The 17,576-nt window shown below is 42.7% G+C and overlaps 1 protein-coding gene across 1 annotated transcript in view; it reads right to left on the bottom strand.

Annotated features, from left to right (window-relative positions):
- Positions 1 to 11,979: 11,979 nt before the first annotated feature.
- LOC132383708 (serine/arginine-rich splicing factor 5-like) overlaps positions 11,980 to 17,576 on the bottom strand; it is a 30,010-nt gene continuing 24,413 nt past the window's right edge. Inside the window, exon 8 of the mRNA XM_059954900.1 lies at positions 11,980 to 12,505. Coding sequence (XP_059810883.1) covers positions 12,262 to 12,505 — 244 coding nt within the window. The 3' untranslated portion in view covers positions 11,980 to 12,261. The remainder of the gene's footprint in view (positions 12,506 to 17,576) is intronic.

The raw sequence follows: 17,576 nt of genomic DNA on the forward strand, positions 1-17,576 counted from the left end.
GATAAGTTTCTCTCACAGTTGTTTAGCTTTGGACTTGCTGATATGGGATTGTATTCATTTGTTAACCAATGGGGAATGTTATTTTGTCTTGTGAGGCTGGGAGCTTGGGGGGTTTTCAGAGGAGGCGGGAAGGGTACGCCGAGGAAGGTTGACGTGCGCTGTACTGCTCGGTCGACCACTGGGGGTGGTCACAGGTGCGAGGATGTGGAGGTTGGAGGAAAGTGACGAGGGGTCGAATGGTTCGATGGTTGAGCTCCAACGATGTGCACTAAACTGACTGAACTTTGATAAGTTGGCGCCTTTTTATTTTCTTTTCCTTCATATATACTGTATTGTATAGTACTCTTTTAGTTTTAGTAAAATCTTTAGTGTATTCCATAACGGTATTTGGTGTGAGTTTGATATTGTGTATGTACGCGCGGCATAAACTTGGTTCTCATGGCACCTGCGTGTACAGGAGGTGGGGTTGGTGAGTGGCTGGATCTCCTTTTCCCCTCGACATATACCAGCCTGTTGGGTAAGTGTTACATCAATAAACTAGGAATGGATTCTTCAGCATTGAAAATATAAACTAAAAGATCATCAGCATAAAGGGAGATCATATGAACAGTCCCATTTATGAGAATTCCATGAATATCTTTAGTTTCATGGAGTGCAATAGCCAAGGGTTCCAGCACCAAATTAAATAACAAAGGACTTAACGGACATCCTTGTCTCGTACCCCGTGAAAGCTGAAAAACTAGATATCAGCAATTATTAGTAATAACAGTAGCAATAGGGTTTTTATATATCATTCTAATCCACTTATTAAAATTAATACCAAAGCCAAATTTCTCTAAAACATCAAATAAGTTTTCCATTCAACTCTGTCAAATGCTTTTTCAGCATCAAGAGAGGCAACACATTGGGGAGTCTTAGAAAAGGATGAATATATAACATTTAACAGTCTCCGAACATTAGAGAAGGACTAACAGCCCTTTACAAAACCTGTTTGGTCTTGAGAGATACTTACAGCTATAATATTCTCCAGCCGATAAGCCATTATTTTTGAAAGAATTTTAGCATCCATATTTAATAATGAACTAGGTCTATATGAAGCACAGTCAGTAGAGTCTTTATCTTTATTAAGAATTAAAGAAATAGAAGCTTCATAAAATGTGGGAGTTAACTCCCCTATCAAAAAAGAATCTTTAAACATTTCCAATATATATGAAGAAAACAGTTTTTCAAATATTTTATAAAATCCTACAGAATAACCATCCAGTCCAGGAGTTTTACCAGATTGTATTGAAAAACTATCTTTCTGAATTTCGCTTTCAGTAATAGGAGCATCAAGAGTTTGTTGATCTTCAACAGAAATTCGAGGAAAATCAATCTTTTGTAAAAAGGTATTCATTTTATAAGAATCAACTGGAAAATGTGATGTATAAAGTTCAATATAAAAGTCTTGAAAATTTTTATTAATATCTTCATAATTACATGCTAAACTACCATCTTCCTTATGAATTTTTAAAATTTGTCTTTTAGCTCTAGGTGCTTTTAATTGAGATGCTAATAGCTTATTATTTTTATCTCCAAACACATAAAATTGACTTCAATTTAAGCAAATTTCTTTCAATAGGATAAGTTAATAATAAATTACATTGTGATTGGAGTTCAACTCTTTGTTTAAATAAATCAATGTTAGGAGAGATTGCATAAATATTATCCAAGTCTTTGATTTGTTTGGAAATCTTATCTAACTCTGTTTTTGTCTGTTTCTTAAGCTTAGCTGAATAGATTATCTGACCGCACAAATATGCTTTAAATGTATCCCATATAATCAATTTCAACACATCTCCCGAATTATTAAAAAGAAAAAAATCTTTTATCTGAGTCTCAATAAATCTGACAAAGTCCGGACTTTGTAATAGATTTTCTGGAAAATGCCAAGGCAAATTAGCAATAACAACATCATTCAATTCAAAAGCTAAGCTTAAAGGCGCATGAACCGAGAGAGCTATTTCTGGGGACTTTGGACAAAAATCAGGGATCAGCTATAAAGTAATCGATTCTCGAATATTTTTTGTGAACATGTGATAAGAAAGAATAATCTCTATCGTTAGGATATAAATGTCTCCAAATTTTATCTGGGAAGACAACTATCGCCCCTCAAGAGTGGGAAGGGAAGAGGTGAAAGATGAAGTGTTGCATCACCTGCAGTTGCATCAGAAAGTGCTGTAAGAAAAGTAATGGTTGGTGGAAATGATAGAGTGGACCAGGGTTTCTCTACTGGAATGGTCCCTATATAATGGTGATTGGGTTAAGATTCTAAACCAGAGAAAGGCCAATTCTATTGTCATTAGAAGCTATCTGGTAAGCGTGGGTTGTGGTAGGTTGTTTTCTGTTCAAATGTTTGATAAGTGGGAGGCCATCAAAGTGAAATATTGGAAGGACAGAATCAGAACTGTATGTCCTTGTTAGAATAAAAGGCAAGACTAACAGCTTTAGGAATGTCTTGCCTTGGACCACCTCATGTTGCCAGTGTCCTCCAGACTCTGAAGCTCCTTCTCTGATTATTACTTGATTATTTTCACCTTTGTCTTGTTTTAGTTATAAGTGCATGTGGACCTTGTTTGGTTGCTCTCATTTAAATTCCCTTTGTTACATTCATCTTTGCTCAGTCCAGAGTTTACCTATCTTGTGTGCAGTGGTTTTCAAGTCCTAGCCTGTGGCCTCTACCATCCAATCCACAAGTGAGGATTCTTTGCTCAATTCATCCTTGTCTCTGGTCTCCTCTGCACTTGGGTCCTCCTGGTTTAAGTCTCTCCCGGTACTCCACTGGTTAAAGACGCAGAACTTCACTTGAACAAACCCAGTTCAAACCCAGCCTGGCAACCCATTCCCCTACCTCACCCCTACCATTACAACAAGACTGTGCCCAAACATGGACACAACAAAGTGTGAGCATCTCCGATCAATGCTGGCCAGCTGGGAAATCATGGTAGGTAGATGTGCATATGTTCCAGCAGATCTTAACCACTCTACAGATGCTTTACTGAGACCACCCAGCTGAGCCAGCAAACCCCTGCTGCTACACCCCTCCCAACTCCTGAGTCTCCAGCCAACAAAGAGACACATTGTCCTTTTCCAGTTTCCCATGGTGGATCTGGAGCAATTTGAAGGCAACCAAGGGACATGTACAGGACTTCTCACACACTGTTCTCTGGCTTTTGAACTGCAACCCACCAAGCTCCTCCATGACCACTGCAAAATGACTTAAATCATCTCTCTCCTCTCTGCCTAAGTTCTTGCCTGAGCAACAGTGCTCTGGGAGAAGATCTCTCCAAGTTGTGCAGATATATCCCTCTGCATCGGAGAGATGAAGAACGTGTTTGACCACCCAATCAGCAGATGAGAGGCATCCAACCAACACCTCCAACCCTGTCAGAGCACCCATAGCATGGCTGACCACACAACTGAGTTCCACACCTTTGTGGGAGAGAGAGGTTGGAGTACTGAAACCCTTATAGCCATATTCCACCATGGGTTATCAGGTGAAATTAAAAATGAATTGGCAGCCAGAGACCCAGCTCAGGATCTCTAGACTCATTGATTCTTTCATCCAGATATAGGCAATCATCTCCAGGAAAGGAGGAGAGAGTTGCCAATCCCTGAGCCCCTCCAGCCTCATTGTACTTGGTGTGGTAATGCACACTCCCTAGCCCCCTTCAATGCCCTCTAGAAGAGCCAATGCAGCCAGGTAGAACCTTAGTTCCTCCAGCTGAGCAGGATCTGAGAATGAAGTGTAAGTGTTGCCTCTACTGTGGTGAGCCTGGCAATTTTTGTCCTGCCTGTCCTGAGTTGTCATGAAAAATCTAGACCAGTCCAGGGGAGAGAGGTGTATAATAGGTTCCACCATTCCTCCCAGATCTATCCCCTTCTCTTGGGACCAAAAACAACATGATCTTGGGGCCCTTTATGGATTCTGGTGCAACAGGCAATTTCATGGACCTCAATTTAGCAAAACATTTCTGAGTGTCCCTAGTCCATCTCAACCAACCAGTCATGGCCACAGCTCTGGACAGGAAACCTCCAGAGGATGCCACCTCACTGCTCTAATCTTCTACATATAGAACAGCATACCAACGTTATCCAGTTTCACCATGTTCATTCCCCTGAGTTTCCACTGATTTCAGGACAACCCTCGTTAGCTCTCCACAAACCACAAGTTAACTGGTCCACCAGTGCACTCCAAGGATGGTCTTCTTGCTGCTAGGCCACATGCTTACCCATCTCTCCCAGGTGTCTCCAGTCTCTCCTGAGCTATCCCGAGTTCTTCCTGACTATGCAAACCTGGTAGAGCTTTTCAGTAGGAAAAGGGCCACACCACTCCTATCTGATTGAATCTATGACTAAACAATTAAATTGTTGCCTGGAACCTAGAGGACAGAGAGGACTCTACTCCCTATTGGCGCCAGAAAAGGTGGCCATGGGGGAGCACATCTGCGATGACCTAGTGTCCGGTTTTATTCATCTTTCTACACCCCCTACTGGTGCAGCCACCTTCTTCATCACAAAAAAGATTGGAGGTTTCAAAAAATGTATAGATTATCATGGCCTCAATAAGATCACATACCTCTATTCTGAGACTCTGGACCTAGACTCATCTACTGTAGGAAACATCCTCACTACATCCACTCTATCTTGGCCTTTCAATATTCGGCAGGTTTCAATCAGATTCCATGACTACAGGCCCAGAGCCATCAAACACTCCTCATACGTTAACCCTTTCATTCTCGGAAACCTCTCCTGGATCCTCTCTAATGGTAGCACATCTTTTAGATAAGGGGTCAAACGTTCTCACAATATTCCAAGTGCGGTCTGATCAATGCCTTATAACGCCTCAGGACCACATTCTTGCTCTTATATTCTAGTCCTCTTGAAATGAATTTGCCTTCCTTACCACCAAGTCAACCTGCAAGTTAACCTTCAGGAAATCTTGTATGGACTCCCAAGTCCCTTTGTAGCTCTGATTTTTGATTTTTCTCCCTGTTTAGAAAATAGTCTATGCCTTTATTCCTTCTACCAAAGTGCATGCCCATACGCTCCCTTACACTATATTCCATCTGCCACTTCTTTGCCTATTCTCTCAATCTGTCCAAGTCTTTCTGTAGACTTTCTGCTTCCTCAACACTATCTGCCCTTCCATCTATCTTTGTATTGTCTGTCAACTCGATCACAAAGCTATCAATTCCATCATCATCGCCATTGACATAAAAAACGGAAAGAAGCAGTCCCAATATTGATCCCTATTGGAACACCACTAGTGACCAGCAGCCAACTAGAAAAGGCCCTTTTATCCACACTTTGCCTCCTGCCAGAGAGCCAATCTTCTATCTATGCCAGTATCTTTCCTGTAATACCATGGGCCCTTACCACCTTATTAAGGACCTCATGTATGGCACGGTGCCAAAAGCCTTCTGAAAATCCAAGTAAACAACATCCACTGACTGCCTATCCCGCCTGTTATTTCATCAAAGAACTCCAACAGATACCTCTTACCACTCTGACTGACTGCTGGCCAATTTCGCTGGACCCCAAAAGCTGAGGTGACTCTTCAAGAATTGAAGTGTCACTTCACAAAGGCTTCTGTCCTTGTTCTCCTTGACCCTGAGCTGCCATTCACTGTTGAATTAGACACCTCTGATGTTAGGGTTGGGGCTGTTCATTCACATCCTCCCCCCACCCCACCCCATCTGACCAGAAACTGCAACCCTGTGCTTTCTTCTCCCAATAGCTTTCCCCTGCACAGAGGAGTTATGGCACAGGGAATGATGAGGAGTGGAGACGTTGGCTAGAGGTGGCCAAACATCCATCCGTCGTCTGGACAAACCACAAGTACCTGGCCTATACTCAAGAGGAAAAGTGGTTAAATTCACACCAGGCTGCATGGTTTTTTTTTTATATAACCATTTTGATCTTATCATTAACTCAGAGAATGTCAAAGAACAAATGTCAAAGGCTCAGAGAATCAGAAGCTGGATGTCCTCTCCAGGCAGTTTGAACCAAAAGACCTGGTCATTGTCGTATCCTCCCAGGGTCCAGGCTGGTGGCACCATTCTGATGGGAGGTCCAGATCATCATCAGGAGAGCACAGCAGAAGGCAGACCCAGTTAGCAGCACACCACGTTGTCTTTTTGTCCCTAAATCTGTCCAATAAGATATGTTACAATGAGGGCACACATCACATATCACAGGATATCTGAGGACTGCTCAAATGGAAGAGTACATTCAGTTCTGGTGGCTGGGTATGAATTGGAATGTCAATTCCTATGTGACAGCCTGGCACATCTACGACAGGAACAAGGAGCCCAGTTCACATCCACAGGAGCTGCTACACACAGTGTCCATTTCTTCCCATCCCTGGTCCCGTACCTCCTCGGACTTCATTGCCAGTCTGCGAACATCACAAGGTAACACTGGGACTATGGTGGTGGGGGACCAGTTCTCTGAGGCTTGCCATGTTGTGCCCATACCAGGCTTCCCTCAACTTGGGAGATGGCCAAGTTGCCAACAAGCTGCAATATATGTTTAGAGTACACAGCTTTCCCCACGACGTTGTTTCTGACTGAGACTCTCAGTTTGCCTTCCAGTTCTGAAAGGCCTACTGTTGGCTTATTGACGCTGTGGTCAGTCTCTCATTCGGACTTCACCCCCCAGTACACTGGGCAGGCAGAAAGGTCCAACCAGGACCTGGAGAAGAACCTGAGGTGTCACCCATCCACCTGGAGTGATCACTTGCTCTGAACAAAGTTTGTTCAATACATTCTGTTGCTCTTCTACTGGTATGTCTCCCTTCGAGTGCCATTTTGGTTACTCCCACCCCCACCCCCATCCCACTTCTGTTCCCCAAGAAAGAGTCCGGGGCGGAAATCCTGTCTGCTAAACAGCTAGCTTGCCATTGCTGGCAAAAATGGAGGAAAGCTCAGACAGCCCTGCCGAAGGCCTCTCTGTGACAACAGTAGCAAGCCAACATCAGAGTCGGCTGCAGCCTTCGTTCCCTCCTAGTCAAAATTACCTAGCTCTCTATCAGTAACTTCCCTGTGGTTTGAGTCTCAGAAACCAGTGTCATGCTACATCAGACTATCAAAGTTCTCCATCAGATCAACCCAGTCATTTACCATCTTTAGTGGACATACACCATAAATGTCAACCCCACCTTCCACATTTGCCATCTAAAGTTCCTTCTGTGCAGTCTACTGGCGAGGTCCTGAGTTTGCCCACAGCTCTTTGCATCATTGATGATCAGCCAGCATTCACCATCCATTAGCTTCTGCATTCCTTTCTGGGTCATGTCTGCTCCAGTACTTGGTGAATTGGGAGGGATACAGTCCACACTTAGTGAAACTTTGTGGGTCTCTCCCCACCCCTGTGACATTCTGGACCTAGATCTGATCAAAAACTTCACCGTCGCCCTGGGATGTCAGGAGCCAGCCATGGAAAAGGTATGGGGATTCCTGTCATGCTTTGGTCTGACCACCTGGGGGCCCCAAAGTCCTCCAGTTCCGATACTCCAACACCCCTGATTGTTAGTTGATTGTTTCACCTGTCTTATTTTAGTTATCAGTGCACCTGTGTCTTGTTGCTTATTTAAGATTCCTCTGTTTTATTCATGTTTGCTCAGTCCTGAGTTTACCTACCCTATGTGTAGTGATTCTTGAGTCCTAGCATGTATTCTCTACTAACCAATTCACAAGTAAAGATTCTTTGTTTAGTTCCATCCTCATCTCCAGTCTCCTCTGCACTTGGGCCCACCTGGTCTAAGTCTCTCCTTGAAGACCACTGGTTAAAGAAACAGAACTTGAGCATTACAATCCTGGCAACCTCCACAGTTACAAGTGAACTTTGTTTATTGGTGGATATCGAGATCCTGATGAAGGAAAAGGAGGCCCATATAAAGTATAGGTAGTTAGGATCAATTGAGGTGATTGAAGTGTATAAGAAAATCAAGAGAAAATTGAAGAAATAAATCAAGAGGGCAAGAAGAGGACATGATTTAAACTTGGAAAAAATCAGGAGTGGCACCATTGACCCTTTGGTTAAATTTCGGTTAAACTCGGGGACCATTTATTCAGTATTTTCATATGATGTAAGCTGACCTTTTCTGAATCCTTCTCAATAACTTTATGTTCGTTTATAGAGGAGCGGAGTTAATGACAAATAGCAATTTAACCAATGAAGCAGGGCAGTCCAGCTTTTGTTTTGATTTGTTTTTATTCTGTTTTTTTCGTTAGTTTAGGATTTTTTTCCTTATAAAATCTTTTTTCTTTGAATCTTTTTCGTGTTTAGTTACTAAGAGATTAAGAGGCTTAGATTACACGTTACTCAGAGTCTGTTTATGTATATGTTAACCGTTATTAATGTAATCCCAATCTCTTTGTATCACTATCATTGTTACGATTATTGATTTGAAACAATAAAAAGATTGATAAAGAAAGAAGAGGACATGAGGTTGCTGTGGCAGACAAGGTGAAAGCGAATCCCAAGGGTTTCTATAAAGTTCAAAGTAAATGTATTATCAAAGTTAAATATATGTAACCTATACAACCCTGAGATGCATTTTCTTGCAGGTATTCACAGTAGAACAAAGCAATATAATAGATTCAATAAAAAAAACTACACACAAACACAGACTGACAACCAAAGTGCAAAAAAAAATGAACTGCAAATACTAAATAAATAATAGATAGATAAGTAAAACTAAGAACATGAGATGCAGAGTTGTTGAAAGTGAGTTGATCAGTTGAGGAAGCAGTTCATTGTTGAGATAGGTGAAGTTATCCATGCTGGTTCGGGAGCCTGATGATTAATAACTCTTCCTGAGCCTCCTGGTATGAGACATAAGGCTCCTGTACCTCTTTCCGATGGCAGCAGCAAGAAGAGAGCATGGCCTGGATGCTTGGGGTCCTTGATTGATGCTGCTTTCTTGCAGTGGTGTTCCTTGTAGATGTGCTCAATGGTGGGGAGGGCTTTTCCTGCGATGTTTTGGCTGTAACTTATTTTTGTAGGCTCTTATGTTCTTGGGGATTGGTGTTTCCATACCAGGCCATGATGCTACCAGTTACCTTTTGGCTCCACCACTCAGCTCTCAGCTGTGGCTCCAAGTAGCTGTTAGCATGTAACAAAGGCCTCACCCCGGTACTCCACTTCAACAGGTGGGCTAAACCAGGTGAGGGCAGTTGGCGGGTCTCGTACCCTGGAGAGATAGGAATACGCCTGTCATAGCATCTGAAGTCAGTTCTGGTGGGCTGGGTGGCAGTACTATCCAATGGCCAGGAAGGCAATTTTGCAACATGTTGTGGAGACGGAAGGGCATGATGAGGCACAGAAAAAGTCATGGTCATCCACTGCAAACAAGAAAGACCCCAATTTGTGATGACTACTTATATCACTGGGCCTGGACTTCTGAGGTCAGGAGAGTGGAGCTGCCCCAGTGCAATGACTTTTCCACTTTAAAGACTCTGCCACACAGTTCTGTCATTGTAAGAGGTTAGAATACGACGGGTATCCAATCTAGTGGATTAGCACAGGTCTTCGGTACTTGGCTATGTACACTGTCTGGGCCGGATGCTTTCCATGGGTTCACCCTTCTTAAGGATGCTCTCATGTTGGCCTCAGAGACTAGGGTCATTGGGGGCTGTGGGACTCCATGAAGGTATCTCCATGTTCTGTTGGCCAAAGTGATCATAAAAGGCATTGAGCTCATCTGGGAGCAAAATCTTGTGCCATATACAGCTTGATGCTTGGTTTAGCTTTGTAGGAGGTACCCCACCACAGCTGTCGAGCATCCTTCTGGGATTCAAATTTGGTCCGGAATTGTCACTTAGCATTTGAGATTGCTTTCTAGAGGTCTTTCCTTGGTCGCCAGACCTGAAAACTATTGAGCCAGCCCTCAGCAGATTATGGATATCTTAGTTCATCCAGGGCTTCTGGTTGGGGAAGACAAAGATTTTGTGGAGGTGTACTCATCCACTAGTGTCTTAAGAATGTGCCAGCCCTGCACATTCATTCAGTTTTGAGACCTGCCTACAAAATCTCTTTATGTATTGCCAGTGCCATCTTGAAAGAGCAAAAGGATGGCAATTGGTCCTCTTGAAGATCAGTGGGGTATCTATGGATGGAGCAGAAAGGAGAACTGGGAGATCTTCGTATTTTGCATCTGTATTTACACAGGGTCCATAAAAATGCAGCCAAATGGTGATGTCATGGATTATATCCAGATTGCAGAGGAGGATGTGCTTGCAGTCCAGAGGCAAATTAGGATGGATAAATCCCCAAGATTTAACATGGTGTCTCCTTGTACCTTAAGGGCCCTGGCAGATCCTTAGCCATAGGCAAGGTGTTGAAGGACTGGGTCATATCCAATATTGTTCCATTGTTCAAGGCTTTCAAGAATAAGATGGGAATTTATAGGCCAGTGAGCCTGATATCATTTGTGGGTAAATCATTGAAAGGACTTTCATTGAAAGGTCAGGGCATATAAGCATTAGGATAGGAAGGGCCTGATTAGGGATCATCAATATGACTTTATGCATAGTATGTCATGTCTAACCCATCTCAGTTTTTCAAGGTTATCAAGAAGAAAATTTTGTTTATATTCTCTTCAGCAAGGCATTTGATGTGGAAGATTGGTTCAGGTTAGTTCAGATGAAATGTCAATTGGATTCAACATTATCCTAGCTGGTGAAGCCAGAGAATTTAAGTAGATGGTTGGTTGTATTTGTCTGGTGCTCAGTTTGTTTATCAACTACTTTAGTGATTTAGATGATAATTGGATTAGACCTTGACTTAACAGAAGCCAGAGAGGTATTAGATTGTTGCCCAACTAGAGGCCTGGGACAAGCAGTGTGCCCCATGGATTGGTCTGCATCTGTTGTTTGTCATTTATGTTAATGATTTGGATAATTATGTGGTAAATTAGATCAGCAAATTTGCAAATAACACCAAGATTAGTAGCAACTGCAGATAATGAAGAAATCTATCAAAGTTTGCAGTGGGATCTGGACCAGCTGAAAAAATGGCAGATGGAATTTAATGCACAGTGAAATATTGCACTTTGGGAGGACAAACCAGGATAGAACTAGTGAATAGCAGGGCACTGAACAGTGCAGCAGAACAGTGGGATCCGGGAATTCAGATCCTAATTCCTTGAAAGTGGTGTCACAGGTAGATAGGGTCATAAAGAAAGCTTTTATGACACTGGACTTCAAAAATCAGAGTATAGAGTACAGAAGTTGGGATGTTATGTTGAAGTTGTATGGAGGGACCAAATTTGGAGTACTGTACTGTGTGCAATTGTGGTCACCCACCTACAGGAGAGATATCAAGATAAGCTTTAAAGAGTGCAGAGAAAAATGCAAAGGATGCTAGGAACTTTAGGGCCTGAGTTATAGGAAAACTATAATGCTGTTACTAATGTGGAACAGCTGAAATAATAAGACATATAGACAAGCATCATCAAATCCTGCTGCATTAATTGAGCCAAGTGTACAGTAGCAGGCTTGATCAGTGTTTCTGCAATCTGATAGCTCTAAACCTTGGTAGAGCACAAGCAAATTACTACAGATGTTGTAAAGTAAGAAAGCCAGGCATTAAGAGGTTTAGAATAACAATTATAACCCACTGTAAATTAAAAATCCAAATCATAGCAACTGAATGTAGACAGCAGTGGCAGTGTGCAGGACACATATACTAAAGTGACTTTCAGACAAGTTTGGTATAGAATTTTTAAATACACAGCAAGTCACTCAAGAAATGCAAAGTATGACCTATGAATCTTCAACTGGGGAGAGTTAAAATTCTAAAATTTCCAGTACTGGCCATTTTGTTTTAAATTATCCTTGCTTTTGGATCTGACACTGTCCATTTTATAATCAAATAAACAGTACCAATGAGAGAGATTTGTGTCCCTAGTAAAAAGATCAGAAACACGAGATGTACAAAACTCTCAGTAACTATGTACATTCTTTATTTAAAAGCAGTACATAAGAAAAATGTAATTTACATCCTTACATTTAATAACAAAAGTAAAAAAGAAACTGGATCCATTGCTAGAGAAATCTAAAAAGTAAATGAGTAACTTTCTTCTGTAAGTGACAAGTTAAATGAATGCAGCTCATTAAAGGTAACAATTTCAGTTAACAAATTTATGATGTGCATTTTTAGACTTTTTTTCCCCTTTGCATCAACTTTCACCCATTCAGATCCACATCAACAAGTTTAATCTGTACTCTCAACAGAAGGTGATCGTGTACGTGACCTTCTATGGTCTCCAGAGGTCATTGACAAATGACCTCCCTGCTCCTTAGCAGGAGCAGGTGATCTGCTATCAGAATGGGACCTGCTGTGGCTGTGGCTCCGGCTTCTACTCCGGCTCCTGCTCCTGGAACGACTATAGGACCTGCGGCCCCTGGAGTGAGATCTGGAAGAACTTCGACTACGAGAACGAGACCTACTACGAGACCTGAAAAAAAGTAGAGTACACTTGAATGGTTAAAGCAAAATTTTATTTTACAACTCAGTTTAGATACAGGCCTACAAAAAGTTTAAGTTTTATCCAGTTAACATCAACCAATATGTTCCTGAATTGGTACTGATCTACCCAAGTGTCAACTGCTTACACCAAAATATACATATTTGATCACTCCAGCCAAAGGATCCTGTTGTCTCTAAGTTTACCAATATTCAAAAGCTATTCTATTTTATAGATCTTCTTAATTAAAATCCAATACACAATACAGCAAGGTACTACAAGCTCACAGAATTACAGAAGGGTAAACCAGTTAACAGGTTTTCAGCTCCAAAGCCTTATCAGCTCTAAGCAAGAGCAATTTGGTTTATCCCAAACATTGATCCTCTCCCAACTCTATAAATTATATTCTTTCCTTTCAGATGTTTATCCAATTCCCCTTTGAACACTACAATGGCAATGTATTTCAGACCATAACCACTCATTATATGTTTTTCCCACTATTTCACTTTGATTCTTCAGCTTCTCCCTTTCTTCACTATTTCTCTTTTACTCCTCCTTCAGTTTTGTTTTATGGCCCCCAATTTCTTGACCAATGGGAACCGTCCAACTCCAACAAATAACTCTCAGATCTTCTTACAATCTCCACATTCCACTTAAGTGAATTTCCCTTTTAATGACACAAAATGCTGGAAGAACTCAACAGGCCAGGCAGCATCCATGTAAAAAAAGTAGATCCGACATTTCAGGCTGAAACCCTTCAGCACAACTGGAGAAAAGCAGCCGAGGAGTAGATCTGAAAGGTGGGGGGAGGGAAGAGAGGAATGCCAGGCGATAGGTGAAACTTGCGGGGCAGGGATGAAGCAAGTTGGTTTGTGAAAGAGGCAAAAGGCCAAGGAAGAAAGAAGATGGGGGAGGAGCACCAGAGGGAGGCGATGGATGGACAAGGAGGTAAAATGAGACAGGGACAAGGGGATGGGAAATGGTGAAGGCGGGTGTGGTGGAGGCATGGAAACTACCCAAACGGAATACAAGATGTTCCACCCTAAGTGTGGTCTTATTCCTACAGTGGAGGAGGACATGGATGGACATATCGGAATGGGAATGGGAAGTGGAATTGAAATGGGTGGCCACTGGGAGATCCCACTTGTTCTGGCGGATGGAGTATAGATGCTCGGTGAAGCCCTCTCCCAATCTACGTCAGGTTTCACCAATATACATCATGCCACACTGGGAGCACCGAACATAGATATGACCCCAACAGACTCAGAGGTGAAGTGTCACCTCACCTGGAAGGACTGCTTAGGGCCCTGAATAGTAGTGAGCGAGGAGGTACAGGGGCAGGTAAAGTATTTGTTCCACTTGCAAGGATAAGTGCCGGGAGGGAGAACAGTGAGGGGACGAATGGACAAGTGAGTCGCATAGGGCGCGATCCCTGCAGAAAGTGGGGGTGGGGGAGGGCGAAGGAAAGACGTGTTTGGTGGTGGGATCCAGTTAAAGGTGGCAGGAGTATCAGAGGATTATGTGGTGGGACGCCAAGGCTCGTGGGGCGGTAGGTGAGGACAAGAGGAACCATATCCCTGGTAGCATGGTGGGAGGATGTGTGAGAGCAAACATGTCTGAAATGGAAAAGATGCAGTTGAGGGCAGCATTGATGGTGGAAGAAGGGAAGTTACAAGTAGCTTCCCTTTCTCAATCTCACTGCCTCTGTATCTCTGAAGACAGCTTATCCACCACTGTCTATTAAAAACCAATGGACTCTCACAGCTACCTGGATTATACCTTGTCCCACCCTGTTACTTGTAAAACGCCATCCCCTTCTCTCAATCCCTTCATCTCTGCTGCGTCTGCTCTTAGGATGATGCTTTTCATTCTAGAACAAAGGAGATGTCCTCCTTTTTCAAAGAAAGGGGCTTTGCTTCCTCCACCATCCGAGACCCAACAGACTGGGAGAGCGCTTCACCGAGCATTTACGTTCCGTCCGCCAGAACGAGTGGGATCTCCCAGTGGCCACTCACCCCCCCTTCACCTTTTGCTATCCCCCTGTCCCACTCTCATGTTACCTCCTTGCCCGCCCATCACCTCCCTCTGGTGCTCCTTCCCCACCCCCCCACCTCCTTTCTTCTTTCTTACATGGCCTTCTATCTTCCACCAATCAACTTCCTAGTTCTTTGCTTCATCCATCCCCCTCCAAGTTTCATTCTTTGCTTGGCGTTTCTCTCTTCCCTTCCCCCACCTTTCACATTTACTCAGCTGCTTTTCCCCAGTCCTGCCTGAAACATCGACTGTACTTTTTTTCCATAGATGCTGCCTGGCCTGCTGAGTTCTTCCAGCATTTTCTGTGTGTTGCTCAGATTTCCATCATCTACAGATTGTCTGCTTGTTTTCTTTCTAAATGAAATAATTTTGTTTAATCTTTTTCTAACCTTGTCCAAAGACCTCACATCTTTGAAGCATGGCACCCAAAGCTAGACATAATACTCCATATGCACTTACTCCAGTTCATCAAGTGGTCTTTGTAAACGTACTCCATGCGTCTATTTATGTTCTTAGGATAACTACAGTTGGGGACAGATGCTCACCCCAACTCTGCAGACTACAGGTTTGTAAAGAGGATATTATCCTAGTTCATCCCCAGTAACTACAGAACAGAGGCCTCTCCGATCTATGGACTGTTCCCAGCGACATATCAGGTACTAATGGAAGGTTTTTAACTGAGTCTTTGGTCTACCTGAAACTCATTGGCAAGATGCCAGTACAGGAATGCTGCAGTCTGGCACAGTCCAGGCTACAGAAGTGTGTGCTGATGGATGCACTGAAACTTGATGTAGCCAATACTAAGCCTTTATATTGATATTTTTTTTTGTATTTGATTTCTTCCCCCTCCCCCAACCCTTTATGGGTGGTGTGCATGTGTATTTTTCCCTCAATCTCCAGTCTTCTATCAGAGGCCTGGGAACTTGAGGGTTCAGTGCAGTATCTTTGCTTTTCTTAGTAGAGCACTCTTCTGAACCTAGATCTCAGATGTTGTTCCTGGGATTTGTTGGAGCCACTCTCCCAGTCCATGTGTCACAGCTTCAAGTACTCATATCAACCGTGGGATCACTCTGGCTTTAACCTTCCACATCCTTTCTATCTGCTCTTAAGTGCCCTGGTATTTCTCCAGTTTCTCATATTCTTTCTTCCTGATGTTACTGTCATTCGGGATTAGATCATAAGACATAGGAGCAGAATTAGGCCACCTGATCCATCAAGTCTGCTCTGCCATTTAATCATGGCTGATCTTTTCTTCTCCCTCTTCAGCCCTACTGCTCAGCCTTCTCCCTGTAACCTCTGATGCTGTGGCCAATCAAGAACCTATCAAGCTCTGCCTTAAATAACCCCAATGACCTGGTCTCCACAGCTGACTGTGGTAATAAATTCCACAAATTCACTGCCCTCTGCCTGAAGAAATTCCTTTGCATCTCTATTTTAAATGGACGCCCCTCTATCCTGAGACTGTATCCTCTCGTCCTTGACTCCCCCACCATGGAAGATATCCTTTCCATGATGTCTCTGTCTAGGTCTTTCAACATTCAAAATATTTCAAGAGATCCCCCTCCCCCCGCCCCCATCCTAAATTCCAGCAAGTACAGACCCAAAGCTATCAAACATTCCTCGTAAGGTAACCCATTCATTCCCGGAATCATCTTGTGAACCTCCTTTGAATCTTCTGCAATATCAGCACACTGCCTCACCAGTGTCTTATAAACTGTCAGCATCACATCACTGCTCTTGTATCCTATACCTCTTGAAATGAATGCTAACATTGCAAGTGCCTTCCTCACCACTGACTCTACCTGCAAGTTAACCTTTAGGTTGTTTTGCACAAGGACTCCCAAGTCCCTTTGCATTGCAGTTTTTTGGATTTTCTCCCCAGTTAGAAATAATTTGCACATTTATTTCTACTACCAAAGTGCATTACCATGCATTTTCCAACATTGTATTTCATTTTTTACTCTCTGCCCGTTCTCCGAATCTGTCTTTCTGCAGCCTGTTTCCTCAACACTACCTGCCCGTCCACCAATCTTCATATCATCTGCAAACTTGGCAACAAAGCCATCTATTCCGTCATCTAAATCATTGATATACAGCATAAAAAGCAGTCCCAACACCAACTCCTGTGGAACACCACTAGTCACTGGCAGCCAACCAGAAAAGGATCCTTTTATTCCCACTCGTTGCCTCCTACCAATCAGCCAATGCTCTAACCATGCTAGTAACTTTCCTGTAATATCATGGGTTCTTAACTTGGTAAGCAGCCTCATGTGTGGCACCTTATCAAAAGCCTTCTGAAAGTCCAAATATACAGCATCCACTGCATCCTCTTTATCAATGCTACTTGTAATCTTCTCAAAGAATTCTAACAGGTTTGTCAGGCAAGATTTTCCCTTAAGGAAACCATGCTGATTTTGTCCTATCTGGTCCTGTGTCACCAAGAACTCATAACCTCATCCTTAACAATCAACTCCAACATCTTCCCAACCAGTGAGGTCAGGCTAACTGGTCTATAATTTCCTCTCTGCTGCCTTCCTCCTTTCTTAAAGGATGAAGTGACATTTGCAATTTTCAAGTCCTCTGGCACCATGCCAGAGTACAATTATTTTTGAAAGGTCATTGCTAATGCCTCCGCAATCTCTAATGCTAACTCTTTCAGAACCTCAGGGTGCAGTTCATCTGGTCATTATGTACTCTTAGGTCTTTCAGTTTTTTGAGCACCTTCTCTCTTGTAATAGTAAATGTACTCACTTCTCTTCCCTCACACCCTTCAACATCTGTCTTCCACAATGAAGAACTGGTGCAAAATACTCATTAAGTTTACCTGCCACCTCCTTGTCCTCTGTTATTTTTTTCTCCGGTCTCATTTTCTAGCTGTCCTATATCCACTCTCATCTTTTATTTTTCTACATATTTGAAAAAGTTTTAACTATCCACTTTAATATTGTTAGCTAGCTTGCTTTCATATTTCATCTTTTCCCTCCTAACAATTCTTTTAGTTGCTCCCTGTAGGTTTTTAAAAGCTTCC

This window comes from Hypanus sabinus, chromosome 2 (assembly GCF_030144855.1).
Source record: "Hypanus sabinus isolate sHypSab1 chromosome 2, sHypSab1.hap1, whole genome shotgun sequence".
Taxonomy (NCBI): Eukaryota; Metazoa; Chordata; class Chondrichthyes; order Myliobatiformes; family Dasyatidae; genus Hypanus; species Hypanus sabinus.